Here is a 21,548-nt window from a genome sequence, read left to right on the forward strand (position 1 = left end):
TGGAACGGCAATTGCGAGGGTCGGCGATTTTCATGATGCGATGTTCATTTTGACTTACTACACAGTACTGACCTCAATGCTTTCCACCGCGCCCTCGCCCAAGGTAAGAAAAAGGCTCAGCAGCGCAAACAGCCAATGCGCATCTTGCGTGGGGCAACCTCCTCTCCCTCCCTCATGAACGACACTGGGCTTGCAGTGCCAGTTGTCCTTGAAAGCGTTGAGCCTAGTCGGGATCTGTATTCGCCCAAGAAGGCGTTCACCGTTCATCCCAACCATGACCTTGTCAAACGGGGCGCACCGCTCCCCACCACGCCTTTCAGATGTCGAAGTCACCTAAATTTAGATCCAACCTTGCTGTAAATGGTTAGCGTAGTTCCGTTTCAGACCGACCAAGCTTCCCGCCGCTAAGACGCCACCAAGTTCTATCGTGTTAGGATCATGGCAGTTAGAAGTCAATTATGAATCGTGAAGCATTTCGTTGCCCTTTCTCATGGTAGTGCAGCATTGGGTGAGTCAATAGAGATGCCATTCGGTGGTTCGGTTTTAGAACACAACCAATACAACGAACGATCACACATGTTCTCCCATAGCCCAAGGATCTATCAGGTAGACGACAGTTAGAGGTTACAAATGAGAGAGAACTTAGCTCCCGATCAACCATGGCATCATAACATGGAAGTCAAAGTCCACTTGCTCAGCAGCAGCCAATGAACTGCCCGGGAGTATTTAGCAGCCATTCGGCATCGTGCCTGTTCAAAGCGTGGGGTCTCGGTCAGAGACCTTGTATGTACATCACCAAATGCCCGCTGTGGATTGATGATCGTGGCCTCGGGTTCCGCGGCCGCTTCTTGGAATCGCTGCAAGCAGATGACGGCGATCCCCGCTATCACCGAGGTATGAGTCTGTCACGACAATAAAAGCGGGAACCAACATGGGAGCCATGCCTGAACATTCGATTTATCGCGCGGCGCTGCAACATCGATGAAGCACGAGGGCTAATTCAGGAACAAATAGCTCTGGTCGCACGCAGGGCAGCGAATCCCATTGGCGACGGGCCGTCTAGCTGAAATACAACATCAACTAAACAAACCTGGGCCAGGTCACGGCATTGGGCGTTTTTTGGGGGTCGGACGGACCATGTCGTCGGGCCCAGTGTTTAAAAATAAAAATAACCTCTCCGAGTGGGCCACTTGCGGATCCTGGAGAAATCTTGGGACAGAGATCGTCGTCCCGAATGTGGGCACCAATGCCCAAGGGTCCCAGCTGTCTTCAGGGTTGTTGACTTCCCAAGTCACATTGGACCAGTGTGGCAGTGCACGAAGCTTATTCCCCGGACACCAACCAGACAACCAGACCAATATGACGGGTAGCAGCACAGACCGGCCACGGCCGGGGACAGATGGGCGGCATTCAATGACACGAGTCGCAGAAGCCGTTTCAAGCTCGCATAACTACACTAGTGTAGTATACACATGGAAATGGACATGGAGTTATTTTCGATCTTGAACCGGGGTAGATTTGCAAGGGGGGATCTGGAACTTTTCCAGAAGTTGCATCACTTCCAGTTGATCATCCTGGCAGTCCCACACAGAAACGTGCTGAAGCTGTGAAGCATGCGCGAATGAGACGAACGATGTGCTGCTTCTTCCATGTTGCTGTGAGACACTGTGGGTTGCGGCGTGTGTAACCCCCGCGCCAACAAACCCACGGAATTGGCTGGCCTCCTGGCCTAGGAAGCGTGCCTTTTCATGCGTCGTCGTACGGGCCGACGGACGGATTCGACTTGTGGCAATCACTGGATTAGGGAAGGAGAGCGTAGGAAGCACGGATATGTGATATTCGAAGAGTCACGTCAGAGCACAGCGCCGCATCGCACAAACGACAGAGCCCGATTGGCCGTTGCTCGATATAGAAGTCGGGAAAAGTTAAAGTTCTCAGCTCCCGATCCTTCGCCGAGAAAGGTATTGAAGATGAGGCTTCGAGACCCGCTCTTTTGTTGCACACACTCCAGTACACAGTAACAAGTGAAACACAAACATACAGAATGAACGTCCCGATCGGCCGGACGATTGGACCGGCAAGCGATGGCGTTCGCTTAGTTAGTCGAGCCGGTCCTTGTCTTCTTGTCGATGTGTTCCCAAGCCGAAACGAGTTGTGGCTGTCGCATCGATGCGGAATTGCGCATGGGCAAGAAGAGCACAGCGGAATGGGAAGAAAATGGGGTCTCCCAGGCAGGACCCACTTCGGGCCCACAAGCCGACCAGGGCAGACAAGAGCCAAAAGTTCCCTCTAAACCTAATAGGTGTAGCATACCCACTTGATGAGCTAACGTTGGGCGGCCATTGGCTGTGTCTGCACAGGCCAAATCTTGCAACAGTCCTTCCATTTTCACTGATATGAGATGGGACCAGCAAGAAGCTGCCCGCAACAGGAAGGATGCACGCAACTCAATTCTGCATGCAGCACCATTTTCCCAGACCGAAGGAAACACAACCAGAGAAAGTATAGGGTAACACAGGATGATGCAAGAGTCATCGGCTCCATTTACAGACCCTCTGGCACGCTGACAAGACCCTCTTCTCCCTCACCTTGGAGATTCAGCCCTACACCTTGAGATTCTGAGGCGTTCCCCAGGTTGGCCACCGAGATCGCGGCGCATTCGCACCATGCCTTGCCGGGACAAACTTGTTCATCCTTCTCCACCAATGCGCCGCACCTATCCACACCCATGCTTTGGGTTACATGCTCGTCCACAACCCGAGAAGCTTGCTGCTGTCCATGAGCCCCCCCCCCGGGAGTGGGCTTTTGGGTGGAGAGGAGGGAGCATCTTTGCAACCACTAACCCGACTTTGCACTTTTTACCTTATTTTTATCCTTTTGGATCTTCCGCACCTGATTGTCCAGACGACTCAAGCGAATTTGGGAGTTGCTTGGCTCGGGTTTTGCGGACCGGGATGGTCGTATTCCTCGCTTCAGTGGAAGCCATAGAACGCGTCCCGACACAGTGCTCAGCTGCTCTCTACTTCCTGGTTACCTAATCTTGCTGCCGATCCAAACGTCGGTCGTGACACACACACACTTTGGAGGAGCAGAGGCAGAGTCACATCGAAAATGAGGCTGGGCCCGCCCTATGAATTGCAGCTGCCGTGCCTCTGCCAATCCGCGTGCGCATGCATTCGCACTCGCATGCCGTGCCGACCGTGAGGCACATATGGGGGTAAGCCCACGGTTGACAAGCTGGGAGCAGTTGACCAGGGGGGAGGGGGGAGGGGGGTTCAACGAAGGTGTGGAGTGGGGGGGGGGGGGGGGGGAAGAAGAATCACTTTCATCTCCCACCCAAGACGCAACAAGCACCCCCCTCCCCTCCCTCCCACCCCCCCCAACGGATGAACGCATCGTCCACGATAGCCGTGGAGCCATTATCCCTGCTCCCGTCCGCCATGGGTCATTGACGGGTGTGCCGTGAACATGCCCTGCTCCCCACCCATCTTAGCCCTGACCCCTGCCTCTCCCCTTGAGGGCTTGGGACGAGGGTTCTCGACTGAACACACTCCACCAAGTAGTGCGACTCTATTCCACACTACCCGTAGGGCCAGCGACTTGGACCACCCCGGACCAAACCGCTCCACTAACAGGTCCTGCATGGTCTCCCCCCCCTCCCTCTCCTTCACCGGCACCGATTTCAACCCTCCCGATTCGGGATTGCCCGTCTTATATCACGGCGTGGAGCGCGTCATCCTTCCCTGGACTCCCCCGACTTGTCTCTCATCCGTACCACGCCAACGCCGCAAATAACGGTCTTCTAGTTCTCGACCAGCATCTTCAACGCTAAGCCCCTTGTCAGTTCCATCTTTGGTAAACTGTCGTTCGGCCGACTCCTCCTCGACAAGGCAGCCTGTCACCGGCGACCCGCCTCTCCTCCTCGTCCAGAGGTTTATATAAGTGATCGAGAATTCCCGAGTGGACGCCACTGGTTCCGAAAGCAGAACCAAGCTCGAGCATCTTTTCCCAAATCGGAAACCACAAGATCTCGAATCATACAAGAAGCAGAGCAGAGTCCCGGCCTGTGAGCCTCTTTCCCCTTTTCTTCTTTTTTTGAGATGTCCTCGTACCAACCCCTTGAAGATCAAGACTACATAGAAGTCCACCACCCCTACGACTCACCCTTAGACGAGTGGGACGACACAGGGTCGCGGAGCAGTCACTCTACGCCTAGACAAAGCACCCGCCCTCTTCCCTCTTCCCATTCAGGGAAGACCCAAAGCAGCAAGAAGAAGAGCAGCAAGCCCACCTCAGGGTCCGACACAGAGAAAGAACCATCCAAGATGTCTTCAAGATCATCAAGGCACTCTTCCTCCTCCATCTCAAAACGGGACAAGCCCTCGTCCAAGACCAAGAAGACCGACGACTGGACCGAGGTGACCGAGCCCGATGAGAGGCGGCGCATCCAGAACCGGATCGCCCAGCGCAAGTTCAGTACGTCGTCCGGACCCTCCTTCGAGCACACCATCCACCCAACCCAACCCAACCCACCCACTACCTACCACAACAAAACCTAACCCATCCCCCCCCCTTTAACAGGAGAGAAAGCGCGCGAACAAAAAGACCGCGCAGCCCGCGACGCCCAAAACCAGCAGCACGCCGGCTCAGCCTACCACATCCCCGACGCGGAAGACCTGACCTTCGACGACGGCGGCGACCTCTCCGGCCTCCCCTGGGGCGGGCTCAACATGCGGCACGTCGTGGCGCGCGGGCACGCCTCCGCCAGCACGGGGCAGCACACGCACAGCCACAGCGGCCACACGGGCGGCAGCAGCAGCAGCGTCATCCACGGCGGCGCCGTCACCGCCAGCAGCACACCCGGGCCCGGACCGGCCGTCGACCACTCCTCGCTGTACGGGCACCCGCATATGAGTCCGTATGCTGGGTACGCGCCGCATCCGGTGACGGCGGCGGCGGTCACGGCGGCGGTTCACGGGCATGCCGTCATGGTGGATGCGGCGGGGGAGGTCTATCATGGCTATGATGCGCCGTACGCGGCGGGGGGGTACTACGACTTTGATCCGTCGGGGGCGGATCAGGGGCATGGGATGTGAAGGAATCGTCAACGGTCGATCTATCTGATGGGTATGTCTTTTCCCCCTTTCTTTCAACTTTCGCCTTCCCTCCTTTGCACGGCGATGCCGCCTCCCCCCTTCCCCCCCTTCGATTCTGGCACTGTCTGGAGAAATCTGGAGATGGCCGACACCACCAAACAAAACACCTACTTTTCCCGGGGCAAGATAGACCAAACGGGAGGCTAACTAACGAATTAGCGTGCAGCCAAAACGGTGCCGATCGGAACGAGAGCAACACACAAAAACACATGGGCGGCAACAACCTGGAAGGGGGTCCCGAGACAACGGGCACACCCCAACCAACCAACCCCATTTTCCTTCGCCTTGGTCGCTCATTCCGATCACTGCTCGTTCTCAGAGAGGGAATGATTGTCACCGCCCCCCATCCCCTCGTGACCGTGAGCCGCCCTTTTCGTGGCGGGCTCGACGTCGTTGACTCGACTCGTCGACGTCAGGGACCTTTTTTTTTCCTTTGTGTGCAACCTCTTTTTTTTTGGGTTCTATTACGGCGTTGTCGTTTTTCTTGGGGTTTTTGGTTGGTCGGCAAGCGAGGTTGGTGTGGCTGTGAAAAGGTACATACACTGCTGCTGTTGCACTTGCACTTTTGCGAGACTCTGGGACTTGGCATAGACCCCTGCTCTGCTCTTTTCTTTCTTTTGGCTTGGTGGCTTGGGTTTTGGGTTTGGGTTTCCCTTCCTTCGCTTCTCTGTTCATATCTCCCCCCCACCTCTTTTCACCACTCATACTTTCACTTCTGCATATACCCCACGGTTAGAGAGACAGCAGTTTTTTCTCTCATTTGTCTATCTTTTTTCTTTCATTTTTTTTATATAGGGTTTGGGCCAGGCTGGGGGCATACAGGTGGTGGTTGGATTGGTTCAGGGAGCGGAGGCATTCTGGTTGCGTTTTTTTTTTGTTGTTGCTTGCTTGGCAGTATCATGATTATGGTTTACGAATAGAGTTCTTGTGCTTCCCTCTCACCTTCAGCCTCTCCTCCGAAGACTTTCGCAGTGGTCTCTCACTTGGTTAATATTAATAATCACGCCTTTGCCGCAACATGTTGCAGTGCAGGCTGGGGGGCCTTACAAGGGAGGCTTGGCGTTGGTTCCCTTTCAGAGCCCAGCGCTCTGGTTCATGGATTTGCGAGATATGCGAGGTGGTTACGCAACGTTGTTGATCAGGCTCCCACCAAGTGCATCCTTCGACTTGCACGCGTACACTCGTACACGTTTGACGTACGTAGGCTCGACGACTTGCGCAAGCAACACGATAGAGTACGACGGCCCCATCGCTCGCTCTTTCTCGTCGACAAGTGCCGTACCAAGTGCCGCGCTGCGAATGACCAAGGTGGGAAGTGCCGGCCTCGGAGTCGGGTCAATTCGACCCTAGAATGACAGGAAGTCTCATGCGCAGGGCTCCACGCACCCGCATGCGCCGCGTCGTGTGCCGCGCGCGTGCGTCGCTAACCACGCGAGAAAACGTGACACCCCGTCCCATTTCTTTTTGACGTAGTATTCCGCAGTTTATTCCCGGCCGCTGCTGCTGCGCTCTCAAGGAACAAAAGGCTAGGCGATCTGGCAATGTGTGTCTTCTGATCCCGGCTGCGGGACAGGGGGGGGCTGTGGAAGATTGTCGAAGGGTCACACAGCCACCGCCGCTTGGCTTCCATTTCTGTGTCGTCGAATCTGTGTCGCGGAGAGTTGACCGCCCGGGTTTGGTAGCGAAGCGTTGCGGCAGGCTACTGCACGGTCGGTTGGATCGGCGGGGGATGGTCCCCGGGACAAAATCCGATGGCCGCCGAGAAGTTCTCGGTCACAGATTCGGCGGACCCTAAATCGAATACTGCCTGGTCGTGCCTGGTCGTGGCGGTTAGCGGTCCTACATACTTTCACGATTGCAATCGGTGATGCCCGTTTGCCTCGGCAGGCGTCCAGGAGATCTGCCCAAGGGGTTGCAGTTACTCCCCGGGGGCGGGGCAGTTGGACTGCCGACGGGTTTCGTCTGGGTCAGAATTGGGACCTGGATAGATCTACGTCTCTCCCCAGATACCCGAACGCCCAGTAAGCGAATCTCGAAGCCAAGCTTCCATGACTCGTAGAGGACAGCTTGAGGTTGCAGCCAGCAATTCCGCTTGGTGGAACATACGCTTCCACAATGAAAGACGGTTTACCCGCCTGTCTCGCCAATTTTGCTCCTGCCATCAATAGCGTAAGTACATACCTTCAAGGCACTGCGAGCTTGCTGGTGGGTTTTTGCCAGTGGGCTCTTGCTAGGTGGGTTCTTGCCGCTTTGCGGGTCCCTGATGCTCAGGATCGTTGAGGCCTTCCGGGAGCATTGCCCGTGGGTTCCGGTTCCAGTAGCTGAACCTGGAAGCAAGAGAAACCATGTTTCTCTGTCCGAGAGGCAAGGATCTCCTTCTATCGCCCGCCTTGCCAGATGTAAGATAGATCATAGTCCTTGGCTTCCCCGCCCAATCCCGAACGCAGCTGCATGTGGCTTGTGTCTTGTATCGTTGGAGCCGCATCTCAACATCCAGTTCCACAAGCACGTTCCAAATTGCTCGCCGGTGAATTGTTGCACAGCGGCCGCAACAATAATTGAGAGGCCATGGGAACCCTCGGTGAGGGCCGATGCCTCGGTTCCCTCAAGTTCGCCGTTCGTCCGGTTTTGTTGCCGCCACAGCCATGCAGAGATTGTCAACCACGCCGTTTCCTCTGTGCTTTCAATTCGCTCTCCATACCCCACCCCCTGGCCATGTGGCGGTTGAGCTGCAGCTTTCCCCTGTTGAATGATACCCGATCGCTGGCCAAGGGCGGCTCCTGCATGTGGCAAGAGGGAGGAACGACATCTCCGCTGCATTCCGCCTGTTGCGGGTTAGGTTCAGATGCAATGCAGGTCGTGTCGTGCCGGTCCACTCACTTTGTATCAACCGTTGCAATCGCTGCCGAACCGACGCAGGGGGGGCATGAGGTGATAACTAGGTCGCCGATAACCAGGCCATACATTGAAGGCCGACAGGCTCTCGGGGACCATGTGTTCGCCGGGGATACACGAGGGCCATGCGGGATCATGCATGTCCATCGACAATCCCCTGGAAGGAGGGGCGATATCCATGAGCGATATCCCCACGAGGGCCCTGTTTTGGTATCCCGAGACTTCCAGCGAGTCGGACATTTCGACGCACGTTTGAAGTCGTATGGTTTTCGCGCCGCGCTCCCGACTCACGCAGAAACCCCACCGACCCCCCCCCCCCCTCCTCTTCGAAACAACAGGAATACGAGATCATGATCATGGCTATCGGTAGTTTGCCTCTGTGGGGGAGACGATAAAGTGGATTCGGAGTTTCGGTGTTGGGTAACAACAGGAAAGTTGGCCAACCTTCGACCACCTCAGCTGATAGCTTGCTCAGACACCTGCAGGTATGTAGCAGTTACATGGGCATGACCATGGACATACCTGATACCGCTACCCCATAGCGAATGCCAAGGAGCAAAAGGAATACCACGAGCAGAATAACAACATGAGGGGCACCGGGGGGGTTCCCTTTGAGGGACTGCCGTCGGAACTTGCTCTCCTCGGACCGCGTTCGCCACTCTTTCCCGATTTCCTTGGACTCAGGCATCGAAGTCCGAACTATCCTTGGCATTGTGCCGAAGACCGCATAAGCCCTGGATATCTCGCAGCCCCCCGCAGCTGGTCATGGTTCCGGCCTCGATGGATGAGCCGTCCTCGAAATGGATGAAACCGATCGTCGTCGGATGCCAATGGACTGGTCTTTTCACGGGAATAGAGTGGTTTGCATTTATGTTCCATACTGTTGGTTCCCTCGGTCGATGTACCCGCGACAGATGTCAGAACTTTAAAATCCATATTCATGATCCGATCATATTGAGAAGGTGTCATCCTTGCCGCCCAATGGATGGTTGACATTTTTTGGGAGATGGGATGAATTGAATTGAGGGAGTTGGGGTCCAAGATCGAAAAGGTGGGCCTGTGGTGATCTGTCATCGCCTGTCAAATGGCTCCCCACATGGATCTCATACCCCACGTTTTGTTTTACACTACAGTGGGGCTCCCTGAAACAGCAAAAAGGCAGCTCAGCAGCCACAGATGAGATGCCAAGCTCTGCCAAGCCCGATTTGGACCCCAATTGGAGCTGCCAGCGCTAACGCGAACGTGTTCCATACGAGTAATGTACGGAGTACCTAATCACATAATCAACAAACGGTGACGGGAAGCACATGCTAAACGGTTCGTAACCTACCTCGCCAAACCGCCACGGCACTGGATATGACGCTAATTTGCTAACCGAAGCCGCCGCAGAGCATAGTCATGGCGCTGGGACGCCAATTGAGATTGATGTTGGCTTTTAGCTGGCTCAATGCCCTCCTCCCCGGGTTGATAGGCATCGCAGCATCTGTATCCGCGAGCACGACCAACGATGGCGAACCCATCCTACACAGCGAGGTCGGCCGTCAGAATAACGAGAGCTTGCTATGGGGGCCTTACCGACCCAACCTTTACTTCGGGGTGCGCCCCAGGATACCCAAGAGCTTGATGACGGGCTTGATGTGGGGCAAGATCGAGACATACACCGACTTCCAGAATAGTGAGTTGGTTTCCTTTTATCTACACTGCCCTCCCCCTATTTCCGAACTGACTGGCCCTGGCTACAGCGGTACGATACACCTGCGAACAAAATGAGGGCATGAAGGGATATGGCTGGGAAGAGTACGACCCTAGGCGGGGCGGCATCCAGACCATCCACGATATCCAGAACGGCCTTGACCTTACCACCTCCTTTGTCAAGGTTCCTGGCGGCTCACACGGCGGCAGCTGGGCGGCGCGGATCAAGGGCGTGCTCAACGACGATGCACCCAAGGACCAGAAGACGATCGTGGCTTTCTATGTTACCCAAGAGGGGGCAGACTCCGAGCTTCAGACTTTGGAAGGCGAGGATGAGAAGGGTTACGAAGGCGATGTTACCCTCAAAGGGCGGTCAGAATCGCTGGGGAACTACAAACTTGTTGTTACAAAAGGCGAGGGGGTCCAGCCCAAGAGCGACCACGACATCTCGAACATCCGAGGGCCCGGCCAGACTGTCGTCCAGTCGCTGACCTACCCGGAAGAGCAGATCTGGCAGGCAAAGCCGATTCTGTTTAGGCAGCTCAAGGAGGGCATCGATTGGTTGGTCGAGAACAAATACGATGTCCAGGACCCTCCGCCGCCGTGGCAGGTGTACCTGCTCACCAACCGACCCGGCAGTGGAAACGTCCACATCGTGCAGAAAGTCTTCGAGGGCGATTTTGAGTTCGACGTCATCTTCTCGAGCGAGTCGGCCGGAAAGGAGCTCACGAGTGCCGATCTGTCGCGGGAAATCAAGGAGACCACCGAGTCGTTCGGCGAGCGCTTCTCGGGCGTCTTTACCCCGAAGGCGCCGTTTAATGCGGACAAGTTTAAGAAGTTTGGCCGCAGCATGTTTTCCAACCTGATTGGAGGCATTGGGTATTTCTACGGCGAATCCGTGGTGGACCGCTCCCACGCGCCCGAATATGACGAGGAGAACGAAGGCTTCTGGGAGGAAACGGCCGAAGCGCGTGCCCGCAACCAACAGGCGCTAGAGGGCCCATTTGAACTCTTCACGAGCATTCCCTCCCGGCCCTTCTTCCCCCGCGGCTTCCTATGGGACGAGGGCTTCCACCTGCTCCCTATCGCTGACTGGGATATTGATCTCACCCTAGAGATTGTCAAGAGCTGGTTCAATCTGATGGATGAAGACGGCTGGATTGGCCGCGAGCAGATCCTCGGCGCGGAAGCGCGCAGCAAGGTCCCCGGCGAGTTCCAAACCCAGTACCCGCACTACGCCAACCCCCCCACCCTCTTCCTCGTCATTGACGCCTTCGTCGAGAAATTGGCCAAGACCAACGGCAGTCTGCCCGCAAGCAGAGAACACCTCTCGCAAGACGAGTCCCTCGCCACCGCATCCCTCGACAACCCCGAGGTTGGTATCGAATACCTCCGCCGTCTCTACCCGCTCCTGCAGCGCCAGTTCGATTGGTTCCGTAAGACCCAGGCCGGCGACATCAAGTCGTACGACCGCGAGGCCTTCTCCACAAAGGAGGGCTACCGCTGGCGCGGCCGCACGACCACGCACTGCCTGACGAGTGGGCTGGACGACTACCCGCGCCCGCAGCCGCCGCACCCGGGCGAGCTGCATGTTGATCTGTTGTCGTGGGTCGGTGTCATGGCCAAATCCCTCATCAACATTGGCGACGCGCTGGGCCTAGCCGAGGACGTGGATACCTACAAGCAGATCCTCAATGCCATCGAGCGCAACCTCGACGACCTGCACTGGTCTGAGAAGGACGGCTGCTACTGCGACGCGACGGTTGACGCATTTGAGGAGAACCAGCTGGTCTGCCACAAAGGCTACATCTCGTTGTTCCCGTTCCTGACGGGCCTGCTCAAGGCGGACAGCCCCAAGTTGGGGAAGCTACTGAAGCTGATTGGCGACGAGGACGAGCTCTGGAGCCCCCACGGCCTGCGCAGCTTGAGCAAGGCGGACGAGTTGTACGGCACGGCCGAGAACTACTGGCGCAGCCCCATCTGGATGAACGTGAACTACCTAGCCGTCATGCAACTTTATGTATGTCCCTCCCACCATCCATCTACCCCACCCCCCAAATCCTCTCTCCCCTTCTTCCCGTCCCCAAAAGAAAAAAAACACTAACACCACGCCGCCAGAACATCGCCACGCAAGAAGGCCCGCACCAGGAGACGGCGCGTGACCTGTATTCGCGCCTGCGCCGGAACCTGGTCGAGACGGTCTACCAGAGCTGGGAGGAGACGGGCTTCGCGTGGGAACAGTACAACCCCGAGACGGGCAAGGGCCAGCGCACGCAGCACTTCACTGGCTGGACCAGTCTGGTCGTCAAGATCATGGCTATGGAGGATTTGGAGGCGCCCGCTGCGGGGGCGGGGTCTAAGGCGGGGGCGGAGACGGGGAGGGATGAGTTGTAGATAGATGGTGAGGTGAGTAGGTAGATTCTGTAGAATAGTTGATTGGTTTTGTAAGTCGGTTAGTTGTTCAAAAAACAAAAAGGCATAGCATTTATTTGCTTCCGAGTCGGGGCGGGAGCCCGCATGACGGCAGGGATGGCGGATTAAGCTCAACTACCTAGAGAAGCTGTCCCAAATATCGTGACTTCGCTAACTAGGTACCTATGAGTAAAATACAAGCCCGCTGTTTTCCCCCGTCCCATTCGTGACCCATCCATCCATCATCATGTTATCCCCATCATGCCACCACATAATGCCCATTTAGAAGTACAAAAAGAACCCTCACTAGATCAGAACCGGAGAAAACCAGCTAGCTACCTAGCTTTCTTCACTTGCCCCCAACCCCAGCCAACCCATCCCCCTTTTTAGCCACCTCCTTCCGCGGCAACACTTCCACCTGCCGGCTCAGCAACTTCCTCAGCTCAGGAGTAAGCACTTTCTCCTTCTCGGGCTGCTTCTGCGGCTGCGCGGGGGCCTTCCCCGTGTTTCGACTACCAGTAGCAGCAGCGCTGGTACCACCAGCGGCGCTGGCACCACTCCCCTGAGCCGGCGTAGCAGCCGTAACAGTCGTGGCCGCATCAGCAGCGGCAACAGTAGCAGCAGCAGTAGAAGACGAGCCCGGCTCAGATGCCGGTTCGGGAACCTTTCGCCGGGGCGCGGGGAAGCTCCCCTTCTTGTCGATGGCGTCGACTAGGCGGTGGAAACGCTTGTAGAGGGCCTCGGCGCGGATGAGGGTGGAGTCGAGGTCGATGGTGCATGAGAGCTCGTTGACTACGAAGGGGTGGGTGTTAGCAATGGGTCCCGTATTGTATGCGTGTATCCTGCCTGGGGAAACTTACTGTATTTCAACACCTCGTCAAAGTGCTTGAGATGGGTCATGATGACGTCGCGGTGCTTCTCCAGGATGGCGAGCGCCACGAACAGGTGGAAGCTGCTGCTGAGGTAGTCGGTCCAGAGGACCTCCCACAGGTGCAGCACGTCGGGCCAATCGAACTCGCGCTTGTACCACACCAGCAGCATGCGGAAGAAGAAGAAGAAGTTGGTGCTGTCGGCCGACTCGAGGTGCGCGTACAGCTTGGGGTCCATGAACTGCACGAGGTGGTCGAGCGCGCGCAGCTGCGAGCGCATGCCCGACTGGTCGCGGAGGAAGTTGCGCTCCATACGGTCCATGAAGCACTTGAAGCCCCAAAAGGCCAGGGCGTCATCCTGCAGGACGGCGTAGATGGGCGCTAGTAGGTCTGACATTCCCTGCACGTAGCCTAGGTCGCGGTTGTATTCGTTGTAGGTCAGTAGCATATCCTTGAGTTGCTCGAGATGCACGTTGGTGCCGACAGTGGAGAAGGGTGATTCGGGGTCCGGATGCGGGATGTCTTCGCCGGCGAAGATGGGGACGTTGCGGTCGGTGCGGTGGACGTCTTTTTCTGCGAAGGGTTAGACACCTATCGGGGGTATGTATGAGAGCAGACTTAGTGGAATACTTACCGATACGTCCTCGCTGTTCTCTCCACCACTCGCCCTCCTCACCCTCTCCGCCCTTGTCAATCTGGCGCTCCCACCAAGCGCCCTTGAGCTTGATATAGGCGTCTCGGAGCGAGGCAGCCTGGGCCTTGCGCTCGTCGGCCGTGCTGTACCACTCGTACACACCAAGGAGGAATAACCAGGCCTCCTTCCGCACCCCGTCCTCAGTATCAAGCCCTCCGTGAAACACCCGCTCCTTGACCTCGTCCACCGTCACCGACAGGCGCCCCGTCCGCGGGTCGAAGAAGGTCTTCCACTCCTTGAGCGTCACCGGCTTCCGCATCTGCTCCAGCGTCAAGCTGCTCGTGCTATCGAGCAGCTCGAACTCGCCCACGTCGGTGTCCTCCAGCTCCATGACTTCCCGGGCGGTCCATATCCGCTGGTTGCGATCGCGCTCGCTCTGCTCGGCGATGCCCATAGCCCACCGCGCTAGATAGATGCGCGCGCTGTCAAACTCCTCCTGCAGCGTCTGCACCTCGGGGTTCCGTAGCAGCCGCCTGACCTGGGGCGGCATGCGCGGGTTATCCAGCACATCCTGTGCAGTCTGGCGCGTAAACGTCGTGACCTTGCTGAACTTCTCCATGATATTCCACCCGGTCTCCTTGACGAACTTCATAAACGGATCCATCCCGCCATCCCTACTCCCCGCACCCCCACCCCCCACCGAACCCCTCGACGCCCCAGGGACGCCACCAGCGCCCCTCCCATCCCCCTTCCCAACCACCGTCCTCACATTCCCGGGCCCCTTGCCCCCAAACGCGAGACTATCCTCCTCGCTCGGCTCCACCAGATACACATTCGGCTCGGCCACACTGCGCTCGACGGGCACATAGCGCTTCAGCCAGCGCAGGACCTCGTCCCCGCCCCAAAACATCTCGCCGGCATCACCAAAGGGATCAAAAGCGTCGCGGGCGCGGCGGCGCTTCTGCAGCAGGGTGCTCTGGCACTCATTGTCGTGAAAAAACAGCGGCGGGAAGCTGTCGCCGGCGCGCGAGTTGAGGATGACGCTGCCGTACCACCAGCCGACGCTGGGCGGGCGCACGAGCAGCGAGTAGACGGCGGAGACGGGGACGGCGAAGGCGTAGTGGCCGACGCCGGTGGCCGGGTGGGTGGTGATGGTGGGGGGTGGGGGCACGAGGTAGGATTGTTTTGGTGGGGAGTCGCTGTCGCAGAGGTCGACTTTGACGTAGATGGATGCGGCGTCGCCGAGGGCGGATTCGGGGAGCCAGGCTAGGAGGAGGTCGGAGGAGGCGGGGGGGGAGCGGGAGGAGAGGGTGGAGGAGGAGGAGGTTGGGCGTTGGGAGTCATTGTTGGTTGCGGCGGCGGCGGAAGAGGATAAAGTGTTTTGGGGCCGTTTCTGTTGGAGTAGGGCGATGTAGCCGGGGATGTTATCCCGAGCGGAGGGGGTTGGGTGAATGTAGACCTTGGACTTGGAGAAGAGCAACTTGACGCCGCGACCAGTTTCGGTGTGGGTGATGGTGTCATAGTCGCCTTCCTCGTCGTCGCTCATGGCGTAGAAGCTGCCCGTGGGCGAGGGTGGACGGGGTGGATGAGAGATGGTCGAAAATGAGGATGTAGCTGTTGTGGTGGTGGTCGGAGTTGGTGCTGCTGCTGCTGTTGTTGATGATGATTGTTGCGATGGTAATGAGGATGGTTCCGGATTGAGGTTTGCCGACGACGAGGACGACGTCATCTTTGTGATCCGGGTCATCTCTTCAGTCTCGCAGCTTCACAGCCCAGTTGGGTTGGAAAACCAGTAATCGCGGGGTTATTGATTTTCCAATTTGCCTTGCAGATAGCCTCGCACAGGTGTGCAAATCTGAAAACAGAATGTCTGTGAGGCGCATGTCACAGGCGAGTGGCCTGTTGTTGGTGTCAGCTGGTCTTTTAAGCTGCATGTGCTGAGAGGAACAGCCCCGCGATTGATGATGCGAGCTTGGAGGGGTAGCGGGCCAAGGTAGTAGTACTTGGTTTCCCTGCAGAGTGGCGGCAAAATTCAAGTAGATATACCTCACACTTCGCCCCTGACGCGTACACCAGGAACACTGCAGTCGTCATTTGCCATCAGGAACTACGCTACGATAGGTAGGTTAACGACAGCATGTGCCGTAACCAAGAGTTATCTTACCACTTCTAGACCCCAAGAACGTTGCAAAACATTATTATTTGTTACACAAGTGGCATGCATGAATTCAATATAAGGTCAGTGTTCAATGTTCCAATTGTTGCTGCGCCATTAGAGTACTATCGTCTTGGCCGGCCAGACAAGACTCAAAAAACACCAGGTTCAGGAGCCTATCCCATATATATACGGTCTCTCCTCCAAATCCCCAATTCCTCATCTTTCCTCGCACCCCCTCACTGCAAATCCTCTTGACGCGGCGGTGGAGGGTTATCCAGAAGCAATAGGTGGAGCAACCAATCTGCTATATATATCGTGCCCCGTCGAGATACCTCTTGTTGTATGTAAATCCGGATCGAAGAGAGTTGGTGTCTCGGTAGGTCGGTTCTTAATCTCCGCGTGTGTGGCTTATCATCGCGGCCGTGGACCGCTGGGAAGCCCTCCCCTAGGGTTGCTCGGCAGCCCATAGCTCCTCCCACCCGCCGGTCCTCGACCTCCTGATCCGCCGCCTGAGTTTGCGTTCTCGTACCCTCCGTCCGACCACAGCGCATTCGTGCTCATGACAGGCCGTTCACTGCCCCTCCTTCCATATCCGCCGCCATCACCACCGCCCCCACCGCCCCCCTGGTTCCCCCATCCCCATCTGTTCCCCGACGGCTGTGCCGGTGGCGGCCCTTGTTGCTGTTGCTGTCCCGGCGGCTGGAACGGCCCGCCCGAACTCGGGCTTGTCGTCCTCGCACCGCCCCAGAGCCTCTGCTTCAACTTCTCCTGCGCGCTGCCGCCCCCCGAGGACACGCTGGCTCCCGGACTGACCGCATCAGCCCTCCCGCTCCCCGCCGTTTGGTAACTCCCCGCGCGTTGTCCGCCCATCCCCGGCCGTTGCCCGGCATCACCACCACCACCCGCCGCAAAAGGATTCCGACTACTCGCAAACTGAGCCCGCCCTTGCGCAGCCGCATTATTCCCACCACCACCACCACCATCCCCCCAAAGACTACTCAACCCCCCACCACCACCGGCAGCACCCTGCTGCCCCTGCTGCTGCCCCAACCCCCCATACCTCCCCTGCCCAGCACCACCACCACCACCAGCCGCATAAACAGTCTGCTGCGGGGGCGGGGCGCGCGGGTCCGGGGGCAGCCAGGCGGGCAGGGGCTGCTGGGGGCCCTTCTCGGCGTAGTAGGCGCGCAGCACGCGGCACACGTGGGTGTCGTCGTCGGTGTCGCCGTCGGACTCGCCGCCGAAGTAGGTGCGCTGCAGCTTGGAGATGTTGGTCGATGCGTTGGAGAGCAGGTCCTTGTACCACGACGCCATGGTGGGCGCGGTGAGTGGATGTGCGAGCGGGTGCGGTGCGGTGTGATGGTAGTTGGTCTGGTTTGGTGGCTGTTGTTGTTAATTGGTGAGAGGGGAAAGGGTTGGTTTGGGATTGGGGGTTTTCTCGGTGGTGGTTGGGTTTAATTTTTATTTTATTTTTGAGAGGGAGGAGGGTAGATCGGACGAGATGTTGGTCGAGATAACGGTGCGGCGGTGACGGTGAATGGTCGATGGGGATGCGATCGGCGGTTCGTGGTCGTGGATTGGGGCGCGGGATGCTATAAAATGGGATGTTTTGAGATGATGGTATATCCAAAGAACAGCAGACCCGAATGGCAAGCTGCGTGCGACTTGCGATACTGCACGCTGTCGCCGATGCGATAGGTGGGAGATGGAGGAGTTGGTTTGGCCGAGTTGAGACTTGAGCTGCGCCAGGGTTCCCTGTTGTATTTCAGGCGGTGTTTCGGCTGCAGGAGGGCTCCACCTAGTTAAGTATTGTTACTCGAGTTGCAGAACACGTCCGTATTTGTAATTACACTGAACACCATCTTTTACGACTTGGTAACCATTGTACTCGTAGCGTAACTCTTTCACGATTTTCCACAACACAACTGCATTATCGAGAGTTACCTAGCTGCCAAGGCACCTAACTATCACTCAATTGGTCTGACCCGACTTCAAGTACACCGTCGTGGTTGATGAGACCGAAAAGACAGCACATCCTTCCAAGTCCGATTTCCCTTCTGCCGCCCCGAGCATGATCAGAGACGCCACAACTTTACCAATTAACGACTTGAGAGGACCGATCTCAGTCCGAAGAAGGGCAAGGTCGGCTGCGTTCTGGCAAGCGAGATATCCTGATAGTATGCGCCGTTAGATTCACGTCAAAGCACCAGATGAACTTCTTGATACGTACCGATTCCGTCCCTCTTGATCCCCGCCTCAGCTGCCAACGACCGGATGCCTTTGGCGCATGAGATGACGAGTTCGAACTTCTCAGAAGCATCGCCATCGTCCAAGTCCGCGCGGTGCTCGGGATACCGCGCCTTGACAATCGACGGAGTCGAGTCGTCCTGTCTCCTGGGCAGCCGCTGCCACAGTTCCTCGCTCAGGAACGGCATGAACGGGTGCGTGAGCGTAAGACCGCCTTCCACAGCAGCATAGAGCGTGTCAATGGCGCTTGCTTTGGCCGCGTCACTTCCGTCCTGGAGTACGGCTTTGGAGGTTTCCTAGGCCTGGTCAGCTTCTGTCGGCACTTCGAGGACTGCCACAGCCCGGGGAAACTCACAATGAAGACATCGCACACGTCGTCGTACCAATACCGGTACACAGCTTGCGCCGAGCGCGAGAATTCTCTTTTCTCAAGAGCCTCGTGGACAGCTCGGGCGGCAACGTCAAGGCGGTGGAGGACCCAGCGCTCCGAGAGAGACTCGTTGCCCGTCTTTGCGAGCTTGGACGGAGGGACATAGTCAGCTGGGAGCTTCCCCAGGACGTACTTGGTCGCCTGGTAGATTTTGTTGCAGAACCTGCGGTATCCCGCCATGACCTTGATGTCAAAGTTGACATCACCACCTGGGAAAGTTAGCTTGCGACTGCAACGGCTTGGTGGTGGCGAGTGAGAGTGACATACCACCTGTCGTGTAGCTGATGAGCGAAAACCGTAGTGCGTCCGCTCCGCACTCGGGAATTCCGTTCGGGAACGACAGCTTCTGGTTCTTGCTGGCGACCTTGTACTCGGACTCGTCGAGGTTTCCCGTCTTCAAACTCTCCTGCAACGCCTCAAGCGAGATGCCCTCCATGACCGCCACCGGATCCAGCACATTGCCCAGAGACTTGGACATCTTGCGGCCTTGTGCGTCCCGGATGAGCGAGTGGCAATACACCTCCCGGAAAGGGACCTGGCCAGTCAGTTTCAGACTGAGCATGATCATGCGCGCAACTATCGTCTGGTTAGCACCATCGAATGATTTGGGGGGTGGGGGGTGGTGGTCTCACTCCAGAAGAACAGGGTATCCCACCCACTCTCCAGAATGCTATTCGGGAACAAGTTCTGCATATCGTGCGTCTTGTGCGGCCAGCCCAGCGTAGAAAAAGGCCACAGCCCAGAAGAAAACCAGGTGTCGAGGACATCCGGATCCCTCTCCAGCGAGAACTCCCTCCCAGGGAACCTCTTTGCCGCCTTCTCCCTCGCCTCCGCCTCATTCCGCGCCACGATCCAAACCTCGCCCTCCTCCTCCAGCCCACCAGCAGCAGCAGCCGCAAACCCAACGCGATACGCCGGGATCTGGTGCCCCCACCACAACTGCCTCGACAAACACCAATCATTAATATTCTCCAACCACTGAAAATAACTCCTGCTCGCCGTCTCCGGCCGGATCGTAATATCCCCCTTCCTAACCGCCTCCATCGCCGGCCCCGCCAGCTCCTTCATGCTCATCCACCACTGCGGCTTCACCACCGGCTCAATCACATCCCTCGACTTGGAGCACACCCGCACCGTCATCGGATTCGCCTCCTCCCCCACCCACAACCCCAACCTCCGCAACTCCTCCCCCACCACCCTTCGCACATCATACCGCTTCATCCCCTCAAACCTCCCCGCGTTCCCATTCATCGTCCCATCATCATTCAATATATTCACCACCTCCAACCCGTGCGCCACGCCCACCGCGAAATCGGCCGCGTCGTGCGCCGGCGTGATCTTGACCGCGCCGCTGCCGAAGGAGGGGTCGGCGATGGGGTCGGCGATGATGGGCAGCAGCCGGTCGAGGAAGGGGTGCCGCGCGAAGCGGCCGATCAGGTGCGTGTAGCGGGGGTCGGCGGGGTGCACGGCGATGGCGACGTCGCCGAGCATGGTTTCGAGGCGGGTGGTGCTGATGGTGATGGTTTCAGGGGTGGTTTCGGTGGTGGTGGTGGTGGTGTTGGGGTTAGTGAGGGGGTAGGAGAAGGAGGTCAGCACGCCGAACTCGATCTTGCGGTCGTAGCCGGGGATGGTGAGTAGGGTGCGGCCGGGCAGGTCGATGCTGTCGGTTTCGAGGTTGGAGACGGTCGTGTTGAGGTGCACGCACCAGTTGACGAGCCGGTTGGCGCGGTAGATGAGCCCTTCGTCGTGCAGGCGCACGAAGGCCTCGATGACGGCTTCGCTTCGCTGGGGGTCCATGGTGAAGGCCTCGCGGGTCCAGTCGTACGAACCGCCGAGACGCCGGAGCACTTTGTTGATTTTGGTGTGGTACCTGTTGGGTTGGTTATGTGAGGTTACGGCATGTTTGATAACGGGGGAGGGTGGCTTACTCGTCTTTCCACTCCAGCGCCCTCGCGACAAAGCCCTCCCGACCGAGATCATGACGGGTTTTGCGTTCCCTTCTCCACAGCATCTTCTCGACAACGGACTGGGTGCTGATGCTGGCATGATCGCACCCGGGGATATAAAGCGTGGTGAAGCCCCTCATCCGGTGCCAGCGGATGAGCAGGTCCTCGAGCGCCGTCCCCAGGGCATGGCCACAATGCAACGCGCCAGTGACGTTCGGGGGAGGGAGCGGGATGACAAAGGCACCCGGGGCAAGGTTTTGGCCGTCCTCGGTGAACTCGGGCTCGAAAAAGCCCATCTTGGCCCACCACGCATCCCAAGCCGACTCGACGACGCCTGGGATATAGGCCGAGTGGTACGGTGAATTAAGTGGTCCGAGGACTAAAGAGCATCCGGAACTTAGCGACAGATATGGGTAACTAACACTACGACTACTACTGACCCTTTTTCTCGCCTGGTGGCGTTTGCTCAACATACTTTGGAAGTTCCGGTTGGTCGGTGGGTTTCTGGGCTTTCGGTCCTGCTGCGATGCGGGCTTGCTGGTTTGCTTGTTTCTCGGCGAACTTTTTGGCTTTCTCCGCCTTCTGGCGCTCCTTTTCGGCTGCAATGAGGAGGAGAATTAGCAGTTCGTCAAGAAGTATTCGAGTCTCGGAGAACCATAGGTACCCTTTTTGTCAAGTTTCATCGCTGCCATGGAGGTAGCAGCCTCTGCTATCCCGTCTTTTGCTTGAGAAGCCATTGTGTTTTCTTTGTTGACAAGATTGAGAAATAGTGAAATTCAAGCACGGGTGAAAGTTCATGGTTATATAAGTCATGCCCTGAGCCAACAGAACGTGACTCATGAGAACGAAGGACCAGTCAGACATGGTGAGTTAGTGCTAGTATAATTAAGTCGATGTGACTCGATTTTCATGCACGTTGAGGGCCGTGCTGAGTACCTAAGACAGTTGGGGGCCAAAATGCATGCACGCCGAGTTGTCCCAAGGTGTATCATCACCCTGAACTACCTAGGTTTAAAACTTATTTCTCAGTCATGGTTGATATTTAGAGTCACTCACACGTTTCTCACTACCCAGTATGAGTGAGGATAATTTGGGGCCAACATTGATTT

The 21,548-nt window shown here is 57.2% G+C and overlaps 7 protein-coding genes across 7 annotated transcripts; 3 read left to right on the forward strand and 4 right to left on the reverse strand.

Moving 5' to 3' along the window:
- The first annotated feature begins 3,948 nt into the window (after positions 1–3,948).
- On the forward strand, positions 3,949–5,387 carry F5144DRAFT_136816 (uncharacterized protein). The gene is made up of 3 exons (XM_066782350.1): positions 3,949–4,476; positions 4,582–5,127; positions 5,316–5,387. The coding sequence occupies exons 1-2, from the start codon at positions 4,101–4,103 to the stop codon at positions 5,094–5,096; spliced, it is 891 nt and encodes a 296-aa protein (XP_066647084.1). The 5' UTR covers positions 3,949–4,100; the 3' UTR covers positions 5,097–5,127; positions 5,316–5,387.
- On the forward strand, positions 4,818–6,164 carry F5144DRAFT_136844 (uncharacterized protein). Its single transcript, XM_066782351.1, has 2 exons — positions 4,818–5,127; positions 5,316–6,164. Exons 1-2 carry the CDS (start codon positions 5,124–5,126, stop codon positions 6,074–6,076), a joined length of 765 nt encoding a protein of 254 aa, XP_066647085.1. The 5' UTR covers positions 4,818–5,123; the 3' UTR covers positions 6,077–6,164.
- A 1,794-nt stretch (positions 6,165–7,958) lies between these two features.
- Positions 7,959–8,370, reverse strand: F5144DRAFT_563935 (uncharacterized protein). The gene has a single exon (XM_066788400.1). The coding sequence runs from the start codon at positions 8,289–8,291 to the stop codon at positions 8,043–8,045; it is 249 nt and encodes an 82-aa protein (XP_066647086.1). The 5' UTR covers positions 8,292–8,370; the 3' UTR covers positions 7,959–8,042.
- A 941-nt stretch (positions 8,371–9,311) lies between these two features.
- Positions 9,312–12,298, forward strand: F5144DRAFT_136909 (glycoside hydrolase). The gene is made up of 4 exons (XM_066782352.1): positions 9,312–9,368; positions 9,432–9,726; positions 9,794–11,763; positions 11,862–12,298. Exons 2-4 carry the CDS (start codon positions 9,450–9,452, stop codon positions 12,135–12,137), a joined length of 2,523 nt encoding a protein of 840 aa, XP_066647087.1. The 5' UTR covers positions 9,312–9,368; positions 9,432–9,449; the 3' UTR covers positions 12,138–12,298.
- A 206-nt stretch (positions 12,299–12,504) lies between these two features.
- F5144DRAFT_590797 (rab-GTPase-TBC domain-containing protein) lies at positions 12,505–15,204 on the reverse strand (the record flags this gene model as incomplete). The annotated part of the gene is made up of 3 exons (XM_066790188.1): positions 12,505–12,947; positions 13,016–13,597; positions 13,659–15,204. The coding sequence occupies 3 exons, from the start codon at positions 15,202–15,204 to the stop codon at positions 12,505–12,507; spliced, it is 2,571 nt and encodes an 856-aa protein (XP_066647088.1).
- A 1,023-nt stretch (positions 15,205–16,227) lies between these two features.
- F5144DRAFT_545578 (Sec1-binding region of Mso1-domain-containing protein) lies at positions 16,228–17,130 on the reverse strand (the record flags this gene model as incomplete). The annotated part of the gene is made up of 1 exon (XM_066787374.1): positions 16,228–17,130. The coding sequence occupies one exon, from the start codon at positions 17,128–17,130 to the stop codon at positions 16,228–16,230; it is 903 nt and encodes a 300-aa protein (XP_066647089.1).
- A 549-nt stretch (positions 17,131–17,679) lies between these two features.
- F5144DRAFT_563945 (tRNA synthetases class I-domain-containing protein) lies at positions 17,680–21,319 on the reverse strand. Its single transcript, XM_066788401.1, has 8 exons — positions 21,104–21,319; positions 20,880–21,038; positions 20,422–20,818; positions 19,126–20,363; positions 18,761–19,069; positions 18,419–18,702; positions 18,047–18,359; positions 17,680–17,987 (listed from the first exon to the last, which is right to left on the reverse strand). The coding sequence occupies exons 1-8, from the start codon at positions 21,174–21,176 to the stop codon at positions 17,788–17,790; spliced, it is 2,973 nt and encodes a 990-aa protein (XP_066647090.1). The 5' UTR covers positions 21,177–21,319; the 3' UTR covers positions 17,680–17,787.
- Positions 21,320–21,548: the final 229 nt, after the last annotated feature.

Source organism: Chaetomium tenue (genome assembly GCF_020726465.1).
Source record: "Chaetomium tenue strain MPI-SDFR-AT-0079 chromosome Unknown F5144scaffold_2, whole genome shotgun sequence".
NCBI classification, from domain to species: domain Eukaryota; kingdom Fungi; phylum Ascomycota; class Sordariomycetes; order Sordariales; family Chaetomiaceae; genus Chaetomium; species Chaetomium tenue.